The sequence below is a fragment of the Symphalangus syndactylus genome, chromosome 5 (genome assembly GCF_028878055.3).
Source record: "Symphalangus syndactylus isolate Jambi chromosome 5, NHGRI_mSymSyn1-v2.1_pri, whole genome shotgun sequence".
In the NCBI taxonomy this organism is placed as follows: Eukaryota; Metazoa; Chordata; class Mammalia; order Primates; family Hylobatidae; genus Symphalangus; species Symphalangus syndactylus.
Window position 1 is genome coordinate 57,538,807 of NC_072427.2, and position 25,377 is coordinate 57,564,183.

Genomic DNA, 25,377 nt, shown 5'->3' on the forward strand with positions numbered 1-25,377 from the left:
AGAGATCATCCCTGTATACTCCCACCTGGGTGACAGAGTGAGACTCTGTTTTAAAAAAGGAAGTAAAAATTAAAGAAGTAAATAAATGATGGCATATTTCATAATAGTTATGACTTTGTAAAGCTTTTAAATCTGCTTTACCCAGAGTCTAGCTTTTAAATAAAATCTAGGATATAAAAGGTGGGAGCCTCCTGAATGGAATGTGGGGGCTTTTTCTCTCTCCCTGTAGTATAGATATATTCTGTTTCTTGTCCCCCATTGAGTCAAGAATAACTTAACTTTTGGCATAAGAAACTGCTGAAGAAAAATAGGTTGAATAAGCTAACATTTTTCTTCTTTTTGCAGGATATAGAAGAGTTAGATCACTACGAGATGAAAGCAGAGCCCATTAGTGGGAAAAAGTTGGAGGATGAAGGAATTGAAAAAGAAAATTTGTCAATATTAGAGAAATTAGGAAGACCGAAAGGCAAGACCATTTAAATGTGTAAGTGTGTATAAATAGCTAGAGCCTGGATTTTTGTTTAAGTAACTATAGTTAATACCAGGCAATGCATGAACATGCCGATCTCAGCTGCTCTCCTCCTCCATTCCTGCCTTAGTGGTAGATTCAGTCACATGTTTATTGGTTTTGAGACAGGGTCTTGCTCTGTCACCTGGGCTAGAGTGTGGTGGCACAATCATAGTTCACTGAAGCCTTGATCTCCCAGGCTCCAGTGATCCTCCTGCCTCAGCCTTCCAAGTGTCTTGGACTATGGACATGAGCCACCACACCAGGCTAATTTTTTAGATTTTTAGTAGAGATGGGGTCTCACTGTGTTGACCATGCTGATTTGGAACACCTGAGTTCACGCGATCCTCCTACCTCAGCCTGCCAAAGTGCTGGGATTACAGGCATGAGCCACCGTCCCTAGCCACGGTCGTATGTTCTTTTGCCCAAGGTTATCTTTCTCATCTATGAATAGCCACTTTTTACCCTGTTCATCTGCTCTTCACATCCTGGAACCACCTGCTGATCCCTGTGTATGCCCCTTTCCAGCCTGTTTATGCTATTTTCTCTGCTTACCTTCCTTCTGTGGCATCTGTATATTCACATTCATTCTCTCCTACAAAACACAACTCAAATTATTTCAGCTTCAAGAAGCTGACTTTGGTCCATCCTGCTCTGACCAAATCAAAACTGATTCTTCTCTTTTGACTTAACATCTCTTTTATGTGAAGCGGCAGGATGTGAAAGGAACACTGAGTTTGGTGACAAACACACCTTTTTTGGTTTCACTTTGCTCAACTCTAAAGTATGGATAGACAGTACATACCTTTTGGATGATTGCTATGAAAAATCAATGAGAATGATGTGTGTATACACATGAAATGCTCAGACAGAGCAGGGAAATATCAGATGATTATCTGAACACTTACTACTTCCTGCCTTGTATTAGAGCTATTTACCAACTCCACGAAAGCCGAGGACCAGTTACTTTGTCTTGGGCACAGGTTTTCCAAAACAGGGAATGAATTGTTAGGCAAGTAGATGCCAAGTGTTGAAACCAGATAGATTACTCTCCCTCCTTCAGTCTTAGTTAGATATTAATTTAATTAGTAATTTTTCCTAGAGGAAAGAAATTTAGTCAGTTTCTCGTATCTTGATTATTTAAAAACTGAGTTTGTAGCATTTGAAATAATTTTACTGTACTTTACGTGTCTTGTGATCGATGCCACTTGGAATGTCAGTTTGTTGTTTTTGGTGAGATTCTGGAAACGGTCCGATTTTACTTTTTCCCCTTGACTCCAGACTTCTTAACACTGATGTGCTGCTGTTGAGGCATATGTCATTTTGTTAGGCCTTCTCAAGTGAGAATCAGGAATGCTGCTGTGTTCTAGAGATGCTTTTTTCTTGCGGTAGGGCTGAAGCAGTGCCTACTCGACAGAACCAGTCATCGTGCAAAGAAATGCCACCTGACTCAAAGGCAAAGCCAGAGTACAGCTTGGAGCAAAGAAGGTATTTTATTAAGAATTTTACATAAGCCATAAGATACATTTTATATTACTTTGTGAGCCTTCTGCCTGTCTTGACTTAATTCTTTTTGAGAGAATTTGTTTCATTTTCATTGGGTTTGTTTTCTTCTTGTTACAAAGATGATCTATAGAAAATATAGAAGTATCATTTCTTTATTATTGCTTCCCCCCCCCGCCCCGTGCCTATGCTTACCAAGTCTTTTTATTTTTTACTTTTTATTAAGTCTTTCAGTCCTCTTAATAACTTAGAAAGAGGGTATTCCTAATATCTGCATCTTGTGGATGAGGTAACTGAAGGTAGGTAACTTGTCCAAGGTCACAGGTGGCAGAGCAAGGATTAAAACCAGACCGTCTGGCTGCCCAAGGCCCAACCAAGAGGAGCTGAGAGCAAGCCACCGGGGAGAAGGATGTTGGTCAGGCTGGTTTCCTGTTCAGTTACCATGAAACGCAGGCTTAACCTTAATTCTAGGACATTACCAAGAAAGCCTTCCAAAGCCATAGGTTTTTTACCATGACCATGACTTTTAGCAAGAATTTGTGGTTTAAAGGCAACATGGTGCTCTAAGAAGCTTCCGTTCACTCTTACAGAGGGACTGGTAGTTGAGCTAAATAGTGAAATCCTGGAGCACACAGCCTTTAGGGCAGCTTCTGACCTATTTCTATGGTCAAGAAAGACACCTGTCCTTCCCTGCTGCCTACAGCCTGCAGTTATTCACCTTCAGAATTTCCTAGTCTGTGATCACATTCAGATGAGAGATCTGTTTTGTTTTTTCCAGGGTAGGAGGAAGTGAGTCACCACCTATACTAAGCAGTCTAGTCTTCTGTGTATAAATGAGCAAGGTTGGGGAGCCAAATTTGAGAACCTTGTGTAATCCTGACATTCTCCAAGAGAATCCAAGAGAATGTCAGGATTATGTACGGTGGTAAAGTGGTCTCATGTTAGTTGTCTCCACAGCTCTCATCAGAAGCAGACACAGATACTTTTTGTAGGAAAGCATCTCTAACTTAAGCCTGTAGGATTCCCAAAGATTAAAAGCAGGCAACTATGAATTCAGTGAAATCATAGCATTCAAGTAGTTAACCCAATATATTTGAGAATTATCAGAAACAATGAATAATATGTTTCCCAAAGACTGTAGGTTTTGGAATTATCAGATACAGAATACAGACTTCAAATATTAGGATTGCAAGAAAATAGTTACATGTGAAATAAATCTATTATATAAAAATAAGATGGACTCATAAAATTGAGCGAGCAGTAAGACCACCAGGAATGATGAGGAAGACCTGAAAGGAAAATGGATGAAATAGAACTTACAGAAATAAAATATATATCTGGGTATGGTGGCTCACGCCTGTAATCCCAGCACTTTTTGAGAGGCTGAGGCGGGAGGATGGCATAAGCCCAGGAGTTGGAGATAAGCCTGGGCAGCATGGTGAGAACTCGTTTCTACAAAAAATACCCCACCACCACCAAAAAAAAAAAAAAAAAAAAAAGCTGTGTATGGGGCACCTACCTGCCTATAGTCCCAGCTACTCAGGAGGCTGAGGTGGGAGGATCACTTGAGCCCAGGAGGCCAAGGCTGCAGGTTCGTGCCACTGCAGTCCAGCCTGGGTGACAGAGTGAGACTCTGTCTCACAATAAAATGAAATAAGGAAATATAAAATGGAATTCTTGAAATAAGAAACTGAGTGGATGGATTAGACACCAGAAGAAAGGATTAATTGGTTAGACGATTATCTCTAAAAAGTAAGTCCGTATGTTACACAGAGAGACATGAGGATAAATGATGGGGCAGAAGTTGGTGGGGTTGGCAGGGTGAGGAGATCAGAATGAGGTCTAAAATATGACTTAGTGGTATCCCAGGAGGAGATATTAAAATTATATTGGAAAGTGAGAGAAATGGAAGTTCTAAAGGTGACAGAAGGAAGTCCACATAAATCAGTCACAACAAATGTAAATGGACTAAAGTTACCAGTTAGACAGATGGAACTAATAAAACGATATCCAGCTGTTTTAATCCATCTTATTGAAAATATGAGGATGTGAAAAGATTGAAAGTTTTTGTAAAGGAGAGAGAGTGACAAAGATATGCCAGTATACATTAACCAAAAACAAGTGATGGAGCTTCAGTTTCAAACAAGATAGGATTTTGGAACAGAAAGCATTAGTAACAACTTGATGCTAAATGACTGTTAATTAGGAGGATGTAGCAATTTTCATACTGTATGTACCTATCAAAATAGCCTCAAAATACAGAGGAAAAACTGATAAAACCACAGGGAGAAATTGACAAGTCTGCCATTGTATTTGGAGATTTCAACATACCCTGCTTACCATAAGTAAGTTACACAGAATGCCCATATATAGATTGGAATAACCCGTGATTGGACGTGATATAATGGACAAATATAGACCTCTGTACCCAATAATCAGATATTCTATATTCTTCTCAAGCATATGTGGACTGTGGGAGAAACATTAATTATGTATTAATCCATTAAGCAAGTCAGAAGATTGAAAAACAATTGGTACCATCCGCACACCATAAAATTTATAATTTAAATATGAAGCAGTTAAGGGTAGAAGTTAATAATGAAGACATTAACCAAAAGCTACATGAATTTGAAAATTAAACACCCTTGTAATTCATAGTTTAAAAAATCCAATGAAATTTTAGAATGCTTAGAATTGAACCGTAGTTAAAATAGGAAACTTCTATCTACCGCTCTCTCTCGCCCTCTCCCTCCCTCCAAGACCCATTTCTTATATTTCTGCTTGTTAATTTGTTATAGTTAATTTGGATATATACAAAGACTAAGAACAATTCCTTGAATATAGTGACAACCTGTACCTGGAATAGTCCAAAGCCTAATTACCCTGATTCCTCCACCAACAGTTCCCAAACTGGTGTACTAGAAAGTCTTCCGAATGCTCTTTGGAAAAAAAAAAAAAAAACATCGTGGCCATATAAATTCATTGTTCTGAGAGGTCCCGTTGAATTTACCAAGCATTTCCCAAATTGATTTATTCATCAATAATCCCAGGGTGCTGGGATTACAGGCATGAGCCACCATGCCCCGCCTTCCATAAGGCATGTAAAGGCACTTCCACAGGTAGAATCAACAGACATTCCAAAAGTCAGTGGCAAGATCTCTAGACTCAGACCCGCCTTCAAGTTCCAACCCCCGGCAACCCAAAGCCAATTAATTGTCCTCCCAGAATAACATCAGATAGCAATTAGAACGTGGTCCTCGAATTCTCCAGATCAGCTCCAAAAACATATACACTATTAACAGGGGAAATATTGTGAACTGAAGTCTTTAACAGGTAACATTAATCAAAAACATTTCCATGGGTAAACGATTATATATAAAATACGTTTCTCACCAACAAAAACCTCTATAAATTTCAGGCTGATGACAATTTAACTTATTTTTTAAATGCATAATTATGTCAAATAAATGCATCTACAAAGGCCTGAATACAGTCTCTGAGTCTTAAGGTCCCCCCATCTTCTCAATTTCACATTTCATTATATGTGTATTTGAGAGAACATCACTCATTATTTGTTTTGGGAATATTATGGAATATTATCCAATATTTTGGATATTATTGAAACTAGTTGATCGGAAGTCAATGGCACTGTTTCTGCTAAAAGAGTAGGATCCTCATCAGTAGACAGAGACGTTTAAGAAGTAGTCATTCTACATCGACAAAGTGTCAGTATCAGGCAGTGGCTTCAAAGCCAAAGTGGTGGTTGGATGTAAAGTGGAATTTTAATTGGCGAAGAGGAGGCAGATAGTGAGAAATATTGATTCAATAATAATGTGAAGTCCAGGAAAGCCTGTGGCTGTAAAGAATGTTGAGCCATAGAGCCCATGGGACATAGGAAAGGGGGCCTCGAAATATTCAGAGACTTGTAGAAGGGTAGAGTAAATATCTAAGATAATTGTGATGGATAGTGCTTGAAGTATTTGCTTCCGACTACCGTCTATCAGGCTGTCTACAAACGTGGAAGTTTCTTGAGGGCAAGAATGAAGTCTTTTACAGCTTCTGGCATGCCTCCGTGTACCCAACAGGTCCTCAATAAATAATTTGTTACCCTACTTTGTCATACAATATAGGACATACTTAGCTGTACAGCACGATGTGATTTGATCACATCTAACCTATGAGTGGAGAATCACAGCGTTGAGTCTGTTTAAAAACAACACTCCCTATTCCCTTTCACTTTCATAATATATTCATTTGGTTTCTAGTAATGTTGGTTCTACCCATATGTTTTTAGGTAATAGTACCATCTGTGATGTGCCTAAGTAAAATTATACCAAGAATTCTATGGCGGCAAAGCTAATGCACTGCTCTTTGTTTTGATTAAGATTTTAGACGTTTGAAAATGTAAATTCAGATATTGGACAGTGAGGGGTTTATTTTGGAGGTTGCAGGAGATTGAAATGTTGGGGTAAAACTGCTAGGCTCTTTTGGGACTTGTCTGTCGGGGTGGGGAGAATATACAAGTTAACCAAATCTTGGAAATTCTCACATTGCTTAGTTTTGTGACTGTACAAAAACTGGCATTGTTCTTCCTAGGTCTCCGTGGAGAAATGTAAGCTGTGAGTTTAACATCCTGTTTACTGTGTTTTGGCCAGGATTTTGCAAGCTTTTGTGGAGAAAATTATATTGCTTTTTTTTATCCTGTTGTAACATATATGTATATCAGTATGCTTCCTTGTGTTTTACTATGGTAAAATTGTATCTTGCATATAGAGAAATAAATCTATTAGAGTGAGTTTTAAAAAATCTTTACTCTGAGTTGGCAGCCTTGGATAATGAACCATACGTTTAAGCCTTGTAAATACATCACACTAGAGCCCAGCATGGTGACGTGCACCTGTAATCTCAGCCACTTGGGAGGCTGAGGCAGGAGGATTGCTTGAACCTAGGAGTTTCAGACCAGCCTGGGCTACGTAATGAGATCCCATCTCAGTCAGTCAACCAATCAATCAGTTACACAAAAAAGATCAAGATCTTTCTTGCTCTTTTAGAATGTCTTTCCCAGACATTCTAACAAATGTCTCGGTGTCTAAAACAATGAAAAGGGTTTCTGACAGAGTTACAGCAGTCATCAGAGAAAAATCCTGGACAGATTGCAAATGTGTACCAGTTGTGAATTTCTATGACTGCAGTTGAAATCCAACATTATTTTTGTACAGTCTTCTTGGGTGTATCTGTGTTTAATAACTTGTTTTCAAATTTAGAGGACTGTAGCTATGGTTTCTTCTTAGAGACCTTGACCTTGAGGGGCTCACAGTTTAATGAAAGAGAGAACTAGAAACCAAGGATTAAATGCAGAGAGTGAGGTTCTGCAGCACAGGGTGTATACAGGGTGCAGAGAAGCACTGTGGCACCGTGTTCTGGCCTCATCTTCTATTGCTCTAGACTTCCTGAAATGCCATTTCCTGACCCTACCTGGCCCTCTCTCTGTAGGTGCCGTTCTGTCTCCTTGCAAGCCTTTTCTACACCTTAAGTACCTGGTGAAGTTCTGTTTCTTCAGAAGCTTCTTGAAGCCTGCCTCTAGCTCATCCAAATAATTGTTTTGTCTACATCTCTGTTATTTCTTTATAAATAATTACAGCCAATTCTTATTATTTGCAGTAGTAATATTCTATAAAGTTGCCCAGAACACTGAATTAATCAAATACCAAACCCTTGTTTCCAGGGTAAATATGTACATAAATACATATGTCATATAGGTTATCATCTTAATTCCTAAAAACAACTCATCCTGGTAGATTGAATTTTCTTTATTTCCAAAAGAATAAAGGAAGTACAGAATTGTAAGTGATTTGTCTGAGGCCACTCCACTAACAGGTGCCAGTGTTATGATTCAGACCCTGTCCAATTGGCCCCAGAGCCACAGCTTCTTGCACTACCCTGCAGTGTCCTCTACTGTCTCTGTCCTCAGGTCATCTTTGTATGAGAGTTGAAACAAGCAGACCAAGGGTCACTTTATTTGACCTTAGTGTGGGATGTGTGCAAAGAGTGACAGAGTTTTCACTACTGTGTGTCTATCCAGGAGCCACCTTGAAAGTGCCACAAGTATTACTTTGGGGATTACAAAGACATTTTAGCAAGTAGGCTAATTTGCAAATGTGGAATACACAAATAATGAAGGTCAACTGTATTTGTAAGTGACTGCTAGGGTCTGTTTCATGGTAATCCCTTCCCCCAAGAGCGTGGAATGTTTCTTTAGCTTCTTTGATAGTTTATTTGTTCATTCATGTATTTATTAAGTACTTACTATAAGCCAGGCTCTGCTTTAATCTGTGTGAACAAGCTAGAGATTAAGGTCCTGCCCTGTGGATTTTGTATTAGAGTAAGAAAGACAGATAGCTAAGTCTGGAGCTTGGGGGGCGAGGCCCAAGTTGGAATTATAGATTCACTTGACCAAGGTGAAACCTGGTGTGCCCCCTCCTGCTTCACATGCACAGATATACTTCCAGAACATTTCTATTCTATTCTTGTGTATAAAATCCTCCTTTTCAGCCCCTCTCCATTGATGCATGTCAACCTCTACTTGCGTTTTGTTGATTTTGAGGCCACTTGCCCATGTAGCTGGCAGGATATTGAAGAAGAATCATACTGACCTGGCTCTGCTGCCTACCAGCTAAGTTACTTTGGTCAAGCTCTTGGACTTCTGAGCCTGTTTCCTAATTTCAAAAGTGGTGATATGATGTGTTAGGCCCTGGTGGGTTGCAAGGAAGAGGCACACATGTATTCCCTTTGTGATGAGGGCTGAATATTAACTTGGATGGAAAGTCATCCAAGCAGCCATATTGTCTCTGGCCCTAGTACTTTCAAAACCTCACAGAACATTAATTTCGCAGTATTTAGGATAGGACTTGAGCTCTGAAGACCTATAGTGTGGTTATTTGTTCATATGGCTGTTTTCCACACTAGACCATGAGCTCCATGAGGGCAGGGTCTACAGTTTCGTCTTTCTATCTAGGCACTCAGTTCACTGCCTGATACATAGTAATAGAGGCACAAATGTTTCAAAAGTTGAGGAATTTTCAACACTTCCTGAAAGAATAGGAAGAGATAAAGGCTTCTCAGAGAAGGTATTATTTAAGCTTTTCTTTTTCTTTTTTTTTTCAGATGATGTCTCGCTCTGTCACCCAAGATGGAGTGCAATGGCACGATCTCAGCTAACTGCAACGTCTGCCTCCCAGGTTCAAGCGTCAGCCTCGCGAGTAGCTGAGATTACAGGCCTCTGCCACCATGCCCAGCTATTTTTTGTATTTTTAGTAGAGACGGGGTTTCACCATGTTGGGCAGGCTAGTCTTGGAAATACTGACCTCAGGTGATCCACCCACTTTGGCCTCCCAAAATGCTGGGATTACAGGCATGAGCCACCATGCCCAGCCTATTTATGCTGATTCTTTAAGGGTGAGTAGAAATTTTTTCCAGGTGACTAAAACCTTGAGACATTATTCCAAGCAGAGACCAGCAGGGGCAAAGACACAGGGATATAGAGATGTTGAAGTTTACCAAACACTACTAGATTTAAAAAACAAAAAAGAAACAAAATCAAAAATTAAAATTAAAAACCACCTAAAAAAAAAAAACTATTAATGGCCTTGGCCAGAGGTGACATCACAGTTGAGTTAACTATGACCATAGACACACAGTAATGGATGGAAGTTTTAGGGAAAAAACATAACATTCTCAGGTTGTTGGCAGAGTATCTAGAACAATTTAGAAATACAGGTATTGAGTTCTGGGAATAATTACACCGTAGTAAAATCATTTCCTTCTCTGCATTTGAAGCATGTATGTGTTGCACACTGTTCAAGGTGCTGAAAATCAGACTCTTCTCAAGGAGCTCATGAGCAATCAAGGGAGATGGATGGGTGAGCCACTGATTATCATGTGACAAGTGGGGTAATAGAGATATGACTCAAATGCTATCCAAAGAAGAAGAAGGGAATTATTCATAATATATGGAGTGCTGGGGAAAGAGTTCTGAAATGAAGCCGGCCGGGTGTGATGGCTCACCCTGGTACTACTGGAGGTGGAAGTGGGAGGATCCAGGAGGATCTAGGAGTTCAAGGCCAGCCTGGTTGACAGAGCAAGACCCTGACATCTCTATATTTGTGAAAAATAAATAAATAAATATTTTTAATGAAGTGATATTTGAGCACTCTGGAGCACCATACAAATATAGGACAGACTGAAGGAATATATGTAACTTAATTTGAGTCAGCAGTTTTTGAAATTTTATATTGCAAAAGTGTACATATTTACTGTTGTGAAATTAGAAAGAATTGATAGTCAAGGAGGGCATTCTATAAAGCACTCCATAGATGCACCATACTGAGACAATGCTTAATGCTTTGATGGATTTATTTATGCTTTCTATGCATATGCATGTATTGTATACATACATATGCATGGTTAAATAGAAATGGTTCTCCTTGGTGTTCTGTTTATCCATTTATTGTTATGAAGTAAATCCCCAAAGAGTACGTTTGCTTTGCCCAAGGGAGTCTTTTGCTACATACTGCTGTACATAATGAATACTAAAAAAGGGGCTAACTTTTCAGCCTTGTGACATTCTGGTGATTCAAACAGAGGCTTCATCAAAGGCAGATTCCGAAATGAACTTGGTGTGTGTAGGTGGTTATGCTTGGCATTATTGCCTGTAATAGATTGATAGGGATGATTTCAGTGTCCGCCAACAGGGAACTGGTTAAGTAAACTGTGGTACATCCAAATGATGCATACTGTGCAGTTGCAAAGAAGAATGAGAAAGACCTCTGTACTCTTGTAGAAGAACTCGGATATATTGTATGTATTTTTTTTTATTATTATTATACTTTAGGTTTTAGGGTACATGTGCACAATGTGCAGGTTTGTTACATATGTATCCATGTGCCATGTTGATTTCCTGCACCCATTAACTCGTCATTTAGCATTAGGTATATCTCCTAATGCTGTCCCTCCCCCCTCCCCCAACCCCGCAACAGTCCCCGGAGTGTGATGTTCCCCTTCCTGTGTCCATGAGTTCTCATTGTTCAATTCCCACCTATGAGTGAGAAGAGGCGGTGTTTGGTTTTTTGTCCTTGTGATAGTTTACTGAGAATGATGTTTTCCAGTTTCATCCATGTCCCTACAAAGGATATGAACTCATCGTTTTTTATGGCTGCATAGTATTCCATGGTGTATATTGTATGTATTTTTTAAAAGGAAGAAGGAATGGCATCGTATGTGTGGTATGCTATTTTTTGTGTTGAGAGAGAAGAGTAGAATAAGAATATACATGTGTATTTGCAAAGATAAATTCTGAAATGATATATAAGAAACCAATTAAAAGTGTTTGGCTGTGGAAGGAGAATAAGACTGTGAATGGGATTTTGCCGCATACTTTTATAGGTAGTTACATTTAAAAATTTTCTGAACTATATATTTGTACACATGACCCTTTTAAAAATAAGTGAATGAAGGAATGAAGTAGGATTATGAGAAAGAGATAAGAGAATCTAAGGGGCTGCCCATCTATTTATTACCCAGTGAATATTGATACATAACAATAGCAGCAAAAATTGGAAGAGTAGCCCCAGGAGGGTGGGGAGTCAGCCTTTCCTTTGTCTTTTCCTCAATTTCATATATTAAAAAACATATATTCTGAGAACAATAAAACAATTTGAAATAAAAGTGTCTCCAGATCTCTTAAAAGGAAGATGGGGCAGCTTTATGTAGTGCACTTCTGAAAAATGGGCTGGTTTCCCTCAAGAGGCAGGGATTCTAGCCTACATGGGACACATACGGGAGAAAAAATAAGAAAAAGAAAAGAGATTTAAATATAAATAAATGAAAATATCACTTCTCCCTGATTACAAAGGAAATCACATTCTTTCTGTAATAATTTGGATGACAAATATTAAGAAAAGTCTTTAATTTGCCACCCAAAACATTCTGGTTTGTTGCTTTTTATACTTTTTTATGCATGTAAACATTTTAAAAAGTGGAATCATACTAGATAGTCTTTTGTCACTTACTATATTGGGGGCATATTTCTGTGGCAGTAAATATATCCTGGCATCATCATTTTTAATAGCTGGATGTATATTAATTATTGCCACCGCAGAGGTGAATTTTCTTATGTATACATTTTAATGGACGCGTGCAAGCATTTCTGGACTGAATTCATAGAAGTAGAATTTCTGGAGCGTAATAATGTTTAGGGTCTTGAATAGAAATTTTCAAATTATCCTCCAGGGAAAGTGGCTCAGTTTACACTGTCACCAGCGGGGACAGAGCTCCAGGTTCCCCCTTCCATGTGTCATCTTTGCACCTTTATACAGCAAATGTCATTGTTTTCATGACATTTCCTTGATTTCTGGTGCTTTTGAATCTTTTTTGTATACCTATTGGCCATTTTTATTTTTGTGAGAAGTGCCTGCTTCTCCATTGCCTATTTTCTGTTGAAAATCGTTTGGTTTTTTTTTCTGAGTGATGTTAAAGATTTCTTTATAGGCTAAGGATACAAACCTTTTATTTGTCATTGAGTTTACTAAAACTTTCTCCCAGAAGTAATTTGTCATTTGATTTTTTTTCTTCTTCCTTCCCTTCCCTTTCCTTTCCTTTAGTTTCTTTCCGTTCTTTTCCTTTCCTTTCTTTTTTCTTTCCTTCCTTTTTCCTCTTCTTTCTTTGCTTTCTTTCCTTTTCCTTCCTTTTTCCTTCTTCCTTTCCCTTCTTTTCCTTTTCCTTTTCCCCTTCCTTCCTTCCTTCTTTCTCCCTCCAAACTCCAAAGTCACATTTCACTTAATTTTTATCCTGCCAAATTGGAAAGCGTTTTAACTTAGCGATTTTAGTGTAAACAGGAGCAGGAGAGAATGTAATTATCTAGGTCTCACTCTGTCACCCAGGCTGGAGTGCAGTGCCATAATCATAGCTACTGCAGTCTCAAATTTTTCCCACCTCAGCCTGCCAAGTAGCTAGGACGACAGGTGTGTGCTACCACGCCCAGCTATTTTTAAAATTTTTTTGTGGAGATGTGAATTTGCAGTGCTTCCCAGGCTTGTCTTCAACTCCTGACTTCAAGTAATCCTGCCACCTTGGCTTGTCAAAGGGCTGGGATTCCAGGTGTGAACTACTGCTCCCGGCCGAGAGTTTAGTTTTCTTTGCTAGTGATGTTCTTGGTATCTTTTCATATTTGAGGCATTGGTGCTAGTGCTGAAATATTACACTCACCATCCAAGGCTTACAGGGCTTTTGTTTTAATATGGAACAGTTGGAACTGTTTAGTTCTGCATCTTTGCAGGTATACAAAATGTGCCTACCAGGACACTGCTTTATATCCATTGAAAGCAAGAAGTAATACAGTAAAACTTTGCTGGGCTAGAGGCTTTGATTGAAGGAATGGAGTGTTCTGGTTGAATTCTATTAACTCGAAAGTATGAAGGTGAGAAAAATTCAGAACTTAAATTTCCTTTAAATGCAATTTGAAAATACAGCCAATGATTCCACTTTTCTTCTCTAGTAACCGTGGACATTCTGATCTACTTGGTGTTTTATTATAGAACTCCTAGTGTGCCTGAAACTTACATTGTGAAGATACTTTTTTAAAACTTTAGCTAAGAGGATGTAAATGGTTTTGTATAAGGTCAGGCTGGATGAGAACTAATACTTGTAAATATACTTTTTAGACTAAACTTCTGACTGCCACTTGTTTTCTTATTGAACTCATAAAAACATAACACATTGGATGGAGGGTAGGAGTAGGAAGGAGAGTTAAGTGTTTTAATTGCATGTCATTGTTTCATATCGAGATAGAACATATAGTATCCCTGGCTTTGGACCTACCGAAGGAAAGACATTTTTCTACCTGCTGTATGCCAGAGGTTCCTGAGCACCTGGAGGGATTACTGCAGCACAGATTGCTGAGCCCTACTCCAGAGATTCTGATTCACCAGGTCCAGGGTAGGGCCTGAGAATTTGCACTTACAGAAAGTTCTCAGGTGCTGCTGCTGCTGCTGCTGGTCCAGAGACTACATTACTGAGAACCACTCTTGTCTACTAACTGTAAATTGTAGAACTCTAAACAAAAGCTTAGTTTGGTCTGGGATAAGAAGTGCACATAGTTCATGGAGCAAATCATGAAAGATTCGACCCTTGATCCCAGCCTCGTGTGAAATTCAGGTAACAAGCAGTACACAGTGACACAACACAATTCTTGCTTTTCATGATTGCAAGTCATAGCCAAGTATCAAGTGAGAAATTCAGTTTCATTTGCAAGGCTTAGAGAAGCCAAGTGATTCTAGAAAAATGGACCTTGTATTTGTTTTAAATTGGTAAAGAGCTTTGAGTGCTTATTAAATTGAAAGCTTTTAAAATTTACTTTGTATTTTATTTCTTTTGAGATGGAGTCTCGCTGTGTCACCCAGGCTGGAGTGCAGTGGCATGAGTTTGGCTCACTGCAACCTCCATCTCGTGGGTTCAAGTGATTCTCCTGCCTCAGCCTCCCCAATAGCTGGGATTACAGGCACCCACCACCACGCCTGGCTAGTTTTTGTATTTTTAGTAGAGATGTGGTTTCACCATGTAGGCCAGGCTGGTCTCGAACTCCTGACCTCAGGTGATCCACCCGCCTCGGGCTCCCAAAGTGCTGGGATTACAGGTGTGAGCCACCGCACCCAGCCCAAAAGCTTTGTGTTTTTACAGATATTAACCATGTTTCCTGTTTAAAAAAAAACAACAACAATAATGTAGGAGAATAAGAGAAACATTTTTCCAAAAAAGCATTTTGATTATTTTATCTTATTGGAATGTTGGATAATATAGTGTGCTTCATTAATCATCAAGCACGTATGGATTTCCCACTTTTATAGGATCTGTATCTCAGTTCAGGTAATACTGGTAATTTTTGTACTGTATTTGAAGATGAAAAGTATAGGCCAAAATCATAGACCTTGCATAGAAGCTGGTTAATGAAGACAGCTCTGGAGGAACACATAGATACACACAGAGAGACAAACATATATATATATATATATATAAAGTATACACACATCTGTTTTTTAAAGTTTTAAAGCTTTTAAAGCAAAAGCCGGCCCCTCCCCTCTCTCAGAGTGGGTGGGGACAGCAGTTACATGGGCAGCTTACTTGATGAGCCACAGGTCCCTCTGGACACAGTTGCCTGGCCACGCCCCCTTTCCCTTTCATCTTTCTCATTGACCAATGGGCTTGGAGCATTAAGGCCATGCCCCTATTCTGCATTCTACTGGTTCCCTGGTTACGGCTTCCTCTGGCTCAGTTACGCAGCTGCCTGCTAGGTGACTGGACGTGTTGATCAGTGCTCGCTGGGATTTTGCTGACGTGGCCCCAACCCCGCCTCCCTCCCCACCCCGCCTCCCTCCCCACCCCGCAATGGCAGAAGAAACTCGACAGAGCAAATTGGCTGCAGCCAAGAAAAAGGTAAAGACGTACCAGGTCATGGCCCCCCAGCTCAGCCACAGATCCCCTCTGACGACAAGACCGCTGCCAGAGTCCATACTACTACTGAGACACACCGAACTTTGCCCCCCAACCCCGGCGCTTCTGGCCTCCCCCTACAAAAATCTTGTCAGTCAGCCCTGCCCCTTCAGCAAACAGCTCAGTCCCTGCCCTCGCCAGTCACCCCAGGGTGACTTTGGGCGGGTGACTCCTGGGGCTCCCCGTTCCATTACTGAGCCCTCACCTCTTGCCGCCCCAAGTTGGACCTCCCTGGGCTCTTTGGGCTCATGTCTCCAAGGACCTGGGTTCCCCAGCCCCAGGCCCCGCCCTCACCAGTCGTCCCTGGGTGACTTTGGGCTGGTGACTCCTGGGGCTCCCTGCTGTAGACTCTGCCCTGCCCTCCTGCTGCCTCAAGGTCGACCTCCCTGGGCTCTTTGTGCTGGCGTCTCCAAGGACCTGGGTCACAACCCTGTGTTTCCCTCCCGCATGGTGGAGCTGCGACTCAGACATCGCGCTGTCCCTCCCCCGCACTAGGAGGAGTGGAATGTAGTGATGTCACAGTCTGCCTACAAACTGTCATTACTGAAAGACTGGCCTTGGTCTTATGACTGAGTCCCTTAAGCGTTGTCACCCCATTTCTGTTTCTTCTGGTCCCAGCAGAAACTTCCAGCTGGAAGGAGAATGGAGACTATGGGACCTAGGAGCAAGAGGTTTCAGGCTGCCTTACTCCCTTAACATAGACATTGACGGTGGGGAAAGCCTACACTTCCCCTGTGAGCTCAGAACGTTGACAGTATCTCTGGATGGTGATGGGAGAATGGGTTTGGTTTTGTTTTCTCCCAGGCGTCTACTTTCCAGAGAGATTTTAACATTTTTTTTCTGAGTTCTCCACCTCATATTCTAATTCTCCATGGTTCTGGGACCAGACTGCCCTTCAGTCAGTGGTCTCTGAAGTGAGAATTCCTCATCTTCTGTGGAATAGATCTTGGGAAACTGAACTTGACAGTTTGAATCTTCCTGATATTATCTCAACCTTGGGTACTTTGAGTGCCACAGGATAAATGTGGGACATCTTTCAGAAGCATCAGTTTCCCTTGATTCTCTTGAGATCAAGAGAAAAAACATGAATGTACTTAGGGATGACAGTCACATAGGTTTCTAAGAGTATACCAGACTTCTCTCTGAAATGAGGCTTGGTTTGTCCTCTTTCTGATAAACTCCCAGATTTAACAAAAAGGCTGCCTTCTGCCATGAGGACACGTTGGTATAAAAGTTTGAGAGGTACTGGTGCACCTCTTCACACTAACAGACGTGTGAGGATATGTGACTCTAAACCACATGGCATACAGTTCCTGCCTACTTAATGTTTACTTTTCTACCTCTGCCTCTGGTTTTGGTCCCTGGCAGCTGCTGATTCTTGGCAAAACCCCAGGGCTTGGAGTCAGAAGACTGAGTTTCAAAGTCCCAGTATCGCGTTTTTCTTTTTTCTAGCCATGATATCAATCCCTCTCAGTCACTAAATGATTGTGACAACACCTTGTACTGTTGTTGGTGTCATTACATCAGATGGTGTATAAGAGTATTTTGTAAAAACTATAAAGGAGGATGTGGCTGTAGGGGCTGACAGTTCTCATGAGTGTTACTGCTCTTCTTTCCCACAGTTTAAAGCATATTCGCGGAAAAACAGCCCTAGAGTTCCAACAGGAGCAAAGAGGAACAGGAAAACAAATGGCAGTATCCCTGAGGCAGCCACTTCTCGTGGTTGCCAGTCACCTGGGGATGTGAGTCTTGGCTGGCCAGGCTCCTGGGGACAGGGGGCCCAAGGGGCAGTAGAGGGTAATTGTTAAGATTGTGGATGGACTGTTGGGTACTGGTTAAGAATTCTGGGTTTGGCCGGGTGTGGTGGCTCATGCCTGTAATCCCAGCACTTTGGGAGACCGAGGCAGGCAGATCACGAGATCAGGAGATTGAGACCATCCTGGCTAACATGGTGAAACCCCGTCTCTACTAAAAAATACAAAGAAATTTGCCAGGCATGGTGGCGGGCGCCTGTACTCCCAGCTATTCGGGAGGCTGAGGCAGGAGAATGGCGTGAACCTGGGAGGCAGAGCTTGCAGTGAGCCGAGATTGTGCCACTGCACTCCAGCCTGGGAGACAGAGTGAGACCCTGTCTCAAAAAAAAAAAAAAAAAAAAAAAAAAAAAAGGAATTCTGGGTTTGAATCCTGCCTCTCTGTCTGGGAGGGATATGATTTATGGCAAGTTGCTTGAGCTCTTTGGGCCTCTCTTTTTACGTCTGTATAACAGAGGTGGTATTGTTTGACTTCCATTTGTGAAGTTTAAATGAGATTTGTTATTGTTGTTTTTATGTTAATCCCTAGTACATAGTACATGGCCTGCTGCAAACACCCAGGACACCCAGCATTGCCGTTTGATTTTCCTCATCCCCAGTCTCAAGGGGAAGCCAGGACAATGAGAACAGTCACTTGCCATCAGGAGTCATTGAAAGGGCCCCCGGGTGGGATGGTGGGGAGATAAGAAGCATGAGAGAAGTTGGCACAGAGTTATGGGACAAAGGTCCAAGATAGGCAGAAAAGAAAATGTTGCCAGTTGATGGGGAAGAAAGGAAGTCAGAGGGCTCAGACACTGAGGGGGACAGAACATCTCCATATGCACTCTCATCTCTTGTAGTCAGCAACAGGTTTCCACGGGGAGGGCCCTACATCATCGGCTACCCTGAAGGATCTGGAGGTAAGAGGCTCTGGGTGAAGGTGCAGTGACCCTGCAGGCCAGCCCTCCAACCTCACACAGCGGGGACTAGGTGCCCCTCTGTCAGCTGAGACAGCCCACACACCCCAGCCCTAATGATTGTTCTCTCTACGTCTCCCCAAACTCCTGCTCCACCTCCTCCTCTCTGCATGCACCTCAGAGCCCGTGCCAAGAACCGGCAGTAGTCCGGGATTCAAGGTCCATAAAAATCAATCTACTGAAGAACACCATCAAATCTTTGGTAAGAGTTCAGTGGGGTCCCCTGATTCCATGCTGCCAATCCTGGGCTGGGTTTCCCCTTAGGGCCCTGAAGAAAGAGCTGGGGGCCCCTGGTGCCAAGGGTAAATAGGGAGCTGGAGTGCCCAGGCCTCACCTGGAGGGACCCCAGAGCATGCAGCGTGGCTCTTCTTTTGCTGCCCTCTTTGCTGACTCTCTCCTCTCCAGACACCCCTGCTCGAGTCCTTGCTACACACACCCTGGGGTTGTTGCCTGTCGGGGAATTGCTAGCCTGACTGGTTGTCAGGGGCCCTGTATTTGTGCCGTGACTCAGTCCCCAATTTGATCTTCGATTCTGGACAAGCCACCTCTCCTTTTTGGGCTTGTGTTTCCAGAGGAGGTAGTGAGTATCAAAGATCTCTGTTAGCTCTGAGAGTCCGAGATTTAAAGACCCCCTAGAATGGAAACCTCAGGGCCAAGGGCTGCTGTCTGTCCTTTTCCATCCTATATCTGCTGTGAAGAACCATACCTGGCCCGTACGTGCTCAGTAAATGTTTATTGAATGAACGCACTTTCTAAATCACAAGCTGCCAGAAGGAGGGGCCTTTCTCAAACTCCATCTCTAGGGGTTTACGTTACTGTCCTCTCAAGAGAGTCCTGATTCAGACTTTGAGTTCTGTGGCTGTGGGCAAAAACCAACAAAGACACAAATCCTCTGTCCTTGGGAGCTTGAGGAGACTTTACCGGTTCATGTTCCCATTATGTCTGAGAACTTTGCCTTTAAAATCCATTCCTGGCCTCTGCCTACCGCTTCCTGGTCTGGGGAATAGAGTTGAGGGGGCCACGCTCCATCACCTTCATTTGACTCTCCCCACAGAAACAACAGAAGAAAGACCTGGAACATCAGCTGGAAAAAGTAACGTGATTTCCTTTCCTTGCGACATGACTGCTGGGTTTGGGGGGCACTCAGACATAGAGGCCTCAGTCTCATCTCACTCACTCCCAGCCTGGGGAAGAAGGCTCACTCCTCACATTCCACCCCATCCCCACAGGGCCTCTCATAACCTGGTCCCATGGGTGGGCCTGTCCTGGGGCATTGGTGGCATTCTGGGGGCATGTCTCTTGCTGTGCCGTCTCTGCCTCCCCCTGGTAAGAGCTCTGTCTTCCTCTTCCTACAGGAAAAGAAAGAAAACAACAGGAGACACCAAGCCAAAAGGGGGCTAGAAGTGAGTGGAGGGTGTGAAGTTTCCTCCTGTCCTCCCGAGAATGTTTCTTTCCTTCTCTTTCAGCACTTGCTTGGTTTTTCTCCCAAAGGTTCAAATCAAGATATTGAACACCGAGAAAAAGAAACTGCATACGGACATATCCCACACAAAACGTTCTCTCAGATACTTTGAAGGTGGGAATCTGGGCACCCTGTCATCCTTCAGCCTGGCACTTTGACAGGTCTTCGGGGGAGTCCTTTTGGCCCCATCTCAACTCTCATTACAGAACAGTCCAAGGATCTGGCAGGCCAGCTGCAATGTTCATTGCAGCGTAAAGAAGAATTAGAGCGGGTTCTCCCTGCTGTCGCCGCCACACAGAATAAGAAGCTGGATGGGGTGAGTCCAACCACCTGCCCCGTCCCCTGGGAGCCCAGCTTCACAGATGGAGGAGTGAGCCTAAAAGTCCCTTCTGCAGGATGGAGTGTCCTGCCCAGAAGGCAGCATGGCCATTTCTCGCTGCTTTTGTTTATGGTTGTTAGAGGCAGCATGGGGCTGAGTCAGCTGCTGTGGGTGAGTTGGGGGACACTGGGGAGCGAGCACTGGACACAGAGCTTGGAGGCCAAGTGCCTGCCCCACCCTTACCTGGCTGTGGTCTTGGGCAAGTCCTAGGTGGGGTATTGGGTACTTGTACTGTGAAGGTACAGAAGAGTACCTTTAGTATGTTACCATTTCTGTAGAGAGGGGAAATGTGTGTGTGTGTGCGTGTTTGTGTACATACTATGATAATATACATAAAATGTGTCTGCAAGCGTTCATAAAAAATTCAGGAGAGAGCAACAAGATGGCTGGGAGATACTTCCCTTCTGTACCTTCTGAGTTTTGGACTATGCGAATGTATCATCCTTTCAAAAAGTGAACAAAAGATTAATTTTCCCCTTCCTATCTGTGCCCCCATCCCCAGCAAGAAAAATGGGCTTAGAGAATTGGATAGACCTGGGTGTTTAAATCCCAGCTCTACCTAAGTGATCTTAGGCAAGCACTTAACCTCAAATACTCCATGTTTTTTCATCTACACAATAGAGGTAATCATAGTAACTGTCTCCTGTGGTGGTTGTGAGGATTAAATGGAATCACTAGCATGGTACCTGGTGAAGCACTCCATAAAGGTTCAAAGAGTGGTAATAATAACAGTAATAACAATAGCAATATTTTCTGATCTCTCTGGGCCTCTGTTAGCCAGCTATAAATTAAATATCATTCCCTGTCCTTTCCAACTTTACTGAGTTCTTTTAAAAACCACACCACGGGCTTGGAAATGCCTTGATCTTTACTGGCCGAGTTGTATATTGGGCCTAGCCCTAGCCCTTTTAAGGGGCACTGTGTGGAATGTCCCGGGCTCTCCAGATTGAAACTTCTCACTCTTCACCATCCAGTTCTTGAGCCACAGTAGAGCACGTATGGAGAGGATGTTACAGCAGTCCCTACAGGACCAGGCACTGCTCAAGGCACAGCTGACACAGGTGAGGTTTTCAGAGGGAGGGATGTGGAAGGAAGATGACCCCAGGTGGCCAGGAGCAGGTGAGGACCAGTGACAGCCCTTCCTAACTTCTGTGCCCATTCTTGCAGTTGAAGGAGACATTTAAACAAGGCCTATCAGAGCGAGACGAATATGCTCAGTGTCTAAAAGGAGAGAAGGCCCGGTGGCAGCAGAGGATGACACAAATGTCGCAGGAAGTGAGTTCTGACCCTTCAGACCCCCCACCTTAGATAGGTCACTGGATCTTTCTGGGCATCTGTAAAATGGGAATAGTACAGCCAGAGGTGGTCATGGGTCTGGGCTTTGTGGAGGTGGGGGCAGAGAGGGAGATGGCAGCCTGCCCAGCCACCAGCCCCTCTCTCCAGGGCCCTTTCCCCTGTGCTTTGGCCAGGTAGACAAATTGAAGAAGGAAAATAATCATTATATGCAGTGGGTAGAGGAGCTGGAGAGGCTATCCGAACTGCAAAAACAGACGGGTAAGATGGGGCTGGCATGACCCGGGAGCAGGATTGGCATCAGAGGGCTGTGCGGGTGGCTTAGAATGCCTCAGGGAGGTGGGTGGATGGAAGGGCTTTGAGGCAGAGGGAAAGAGGTCTGTGCCAGGAGACGGCAAGTCTTGTCATCTCCATTAGCCCCAGTGTCCCCATCAACAAAGAGAGCCCATTGTCAGCCACCCACAGTGCTCTCTTTCTGAAAGTGGCTTGGAAGATTGGCTACCATCTGGGTGCGAGGAATCATTAGCAGTGAGGCCATGTTTGAGGAGCGTGAGAGGAGCTGTGCGCCAAGAGAAGGGTTTTTTTTTTTTTTTTTTTTTTTTTTGAGAATCCGGAGGCCCTTATTGTCTGCTTCCTTTCTCAGCTGAACCCCTGCCCCCGGAGCTCCCAGCAGTGCCCTCTGAGGTGGAGCTGCAGCACCTGAGGAAGGAACTCGAGAGAGTGGCAGGAGAGCTCCAGGCCCAGGTCGAAAAGAATCAGCGCATAAGTTTCCTCAACCGGGTCCAAGAAGAGAGGCTTCAGAAGCAGGAGGAGAGGCTTCAGGAACAGCAGGAGAGGCTTCAGCAGCTGGCCAAGCCACAGAGCGTCTTCGAGGAGCTGGTGCGTTCCCCAGCTGGGGAGCCTGCCCTCCTCCCTAGCCCTCCGGGCCTTTGTTTCCCCACCTCTAAAACGGGGCAGTGTAGCCCTCACGTGAAATGTTACTTCTAAAGGCACCTGTGAACCAGGTGGCTGTGGGAGAGAGGGGATGATTTTTCTAACCTTCCTCTACCCTTCCTGGTGCCATGGGAGGCAGACACCAAGTTCTGGGGTCTCCAGCTGCAGTGGGTGGTTGCTGATTGCTTCTCTCTGTCCTGAACAATGAGAACAAGAGCACCCTGTGTTTGGAGCAGCAAGTAAAGGAGCTACAGGAGAAGCTGGACGAGATGAAGGAGACGGAAACCTCCACCCCATCCAAGAAGGGCTGGGAGGCGGGCACTAGCCTCTGGGGAGGGGAGGTGCCAGGCCAGAGGCAGCTCCAGCCTGGGGGCTGGTGACCACAGCACCCCCCAGGGCAGTCCTGTGGCTGTTTCTTGCTTCCTGCCCTCTGACTTTTAGAGGTGGGTAGCCCTGGGCTCCTCCCAGGTCTGGACATCATCATCCTAGCTAGAGGCATGGAGCCCCCCAATCACAGAGGAAGAGACAGTGGTATAACAGGCTGCTTATGCCAGGCGCAGTGGCTCATGCCTATAATCCCAGCACTTTGGGAGGCTGAGGCAAGAGAATCACTTGAGGTCGGGAGTTTGAGATCAGCCTGGCCAATGTGGTAAAACCACATCTCTACTAAAATTACAAAAAAAAAAAAAAAATTAGCGGGGCATGGTTCACGTGCCTGTAATTCCACCTACTCAGGAGGCTGAGGCACGAGAATTGCTTCAACCCAGGAGGTGGAGGTTGCAGTGAGCTGAGATTGCACCACTGCACTCCAGCCTGGGCCACAGAGTGACACTGTTGTCTCAAAACAAAACAAAAAGACTCCTTACATTAAAACTGGATTCCAGCCTCCGTTCCACTGGTCACCATTCAAGTACTTTGCATCTCTAAGTCTCTGTTTCTTTAACTTCAAAAGGAAGTTAGCATTTTCCCTACAGAGGTGCTGAGGATTAAATGAGAAGAGAGTGTGAGATTTGAGGCTGGGAAAGGAGGCATGGGGTTCTAGGAAAGCAAGGCAGTCACTTAGGCCTGGAGTAAGGAGACAGGGGTCTGGGCAGCCGACAGAGCCCCCACAGTGCTCTCGCTACCCTATTAATGGGCCCAGAATCTGGAAACCAGCCACCATGTGCCCACACACCCAGGGTCTTCCTGCAGGTGGAGCTGAAGAGCCAAGAGGCTCAGAGTCTGCAGCAGCAGCCAGACCATTACCTGGGTCACCTGCAGCAGTACGTGGCCACCTATCAGCAGCAGGTGGCCACCTATCAGCAGCTGACCTCTGAGAAGGAGGTGCTGCACAGGCAGTGACTGCAGCAGACCCAGCTAACGAACCAGCTGCAGCAGCAGGAAGCTTGGGGCAAAGCGGTGGCCAAGATGGCCCGCCAAAAGTTGCAGGAGACCCAGGGGAGGGAGCTGCTGAGGATGGGGCCCTGAGGGGGACGACCTGGCAAACTTCGTCTCTTCTCACTCTTTCCTGGCCCCTTAGGAGCTCCTGGAAGCTGCCAGCAAGCAGAACCAGCAGCTAACAACCCAGTTGGGCCTCATGGTTCTACCTGGAGAAGGTACGGGAGACCGCTCAGAGGAAGAGGAGAGAGCCCCAGGAGGAAGGGGGGACTGTTAGCAGCATAGGATTGAGGAGTTGGAAGAGACCTTTAGAACAGCTGGTCACTATGCCGACCGGGTGCCTGCACTAAGTCTGGCATCAGTGTGGTGACCTCCTGTGAGCAGGGGCCACCAAGTTGCCTAAGGATGGCTGAACTGGCCCAGGTCAGAAAGGGAGCAGGTCAGAACTCCCACATCGACCAGTAGTGGGAGTGTGCCTGGGCGGAATAGCAAGATCTTGATTCTTAAAAATAAAGAACAGCAGCTCATTCCTCTCTGGGGAGGGGCTGGCTCAGGGTTACACAGTGAGGGTGGAGGTAGAGGTGGGCCCACGGTACCTCCCTTGTTGGGTTGTCTGAGGACCCCTCTGGCCACCCCCCACAGGAGATGGAGGAGAACCTCGGCCCATGCCGAGCGTCCCAGAGGACCTGGAGAGCGGGGAGGCCACGGTGAGCCTGACTCCTCCTGCACCCACTTTGCCACCTTCCTCTATGGTCCCTCCAAGACCCCTTTATGCTCTTAGATTCCCTTCCTTCTGATTTCTCTGGACCTTCACCCCTTCCGAGAGCCAGTGGTCAGACACCATTTCACCTGTGACCAACAGGTGCACTCTCTGAGGCCCCAAGGGAAGGGGCTGCGCTCCAACTCTCTGCCCCATTTCTTCTGTATATGCCCCTACAAGAATGCTTACGTCTTGCCCTCAGGTGGCATTTTTCAAGGCCACTGAAGCCACTGCCCAGGAGGAGCAGGCATGGTTACGAGAGCAGGTGAAAGAGCAGAGGGTGTGCTGCCAGCGCCTGGCTCACCTGTGGCCTCAGCCCAGAAGGAGCCAGAGGCAGCGGTCCTAGCCCCAGGGACTGGGGGCGAGTCTGTGAGTGGGGAGACCCACCGGGCCCTGCAGGAAGTCATGGAGAAGCTGGCCCACGCCAGGACTCCCCTCCGCCTTCTCCATGACTTGAAAATGCCACCTGAGGGCAGGTCACTGCTGAGATATGACCACAATATTTTGGCTCCAGATCAGCTTTATGGACCACTTGGAGGAGAAGGCAGACCTGAGTGAGCTGGTGAAGAAACAAGAAATACGATTCACCCAGTACTGGCGAGAGAGATGCCATCAGTGAGTGGGAGGCCAGGGCACGGCAGGGGGAGCTGCAGGGCCATCAGAGAGGCCCCAGTGTCTGAGCCCTGTCCTCCCGCAGGAAAACCCATCACCTTTTAACAGAGCCAGGGTGCCATGCCAAAGATGCAGCACTGGGAGGAGGAGATCATGAGGCTGGCCCAGGACAGGAAGGAGATGAAGGTAGGGTGTGCAACATCTCTGTGCGGGTGGGGGTGGGGGTGGGTGTGAGGGTGGG

General features: G+C 44.5%; 1 protein-coding gene and 1 pseudogene across 5 annotated transcripts in view; both read left to right on the forward strand.

The window, feature by feature from the left end:
• Nucleotides 1-393: 393 nt before the first annotated feature.
• LOC129482564 (golgin subfamily A member 8M-like) overlaps nt 394-25,377 on the forward strand; it is a 28,812-nt gene continuing 3,828 nt past the window's right edge. Inside the window, exons 1-18 of one of the 5 annotated variants that reach the window (XM_055278562.2) lie at nt 10,880-15,496; nt 17,176-17,295; nt 18,204-18,263; nt 18,442-18,522; nt 19,375-19,413; nt 19,676-19,723; nt 19,812-19,896; nt 19,989-20,098; nt 21,136-21,222; nt 21,329-21,436; nt 21,631-21,715; nt 22,098-22,330; nt 22,585-22,646; nt 23,403-23,415; nt 23,910-23,982; nt 24,407-24,471; nt 25,039-25,139; nt 25,222-25,322. In XM_055278562.2, coding sequence (XP_055134537.2) covers nt 15,449-15,496; nt 17,176-17,295; nt 18,204-18,263; nt 18,442-18,522; nt 19,375-19,413; nt 19,676-19,723; nt 19,812-19,896; nt 19,989-20,098; nt 21,136-21,222; nt 21,329-21,436; nt 21,631-21,715; nt 22,098-22,330; nt 22,585-22,646; nt 23,403-23,415; nt 23,910-23,982; nt 24,407-24,471; nt 25,039-25,139; nt 25,222-25,322 — 1,519 coding nt within the window. In that variant the 5' untranslated portion in view covers nt 10,880-15,448. Of the gene's footprint in view, nt 485-9,175; nt 9,467-10,879; nt 15,497-17,175; nt 17,296-18,203; nt 18,264-18,371; nt 18,523-19,374; nt 19,414-19,675; nt 19,724-19,811; nt 19,897-19,988; nt 20,099-21,135; nt 21,223-21,328; nt 21,437-21,630; nt 21,716-22,097; nt 22,338-22,584; nt 22,673-23,402; nt 23,416-23,904; nt 23,983-24,406; nt 24,472-24,834; nt 24,894-25,038; nt 25,140-25,221; nt 25,323-25,377 lie in introns of those variants that run through there. The other 4 variants (XM_063640260.1, XM_055278559.2, XM_055278560.2 and 1 more) reach the window with 4 other exon arrangements.
• Nucleotides 15,505-17,138, forward strand: LOC134736793 (uncharacterized; annotated as a pseudogene).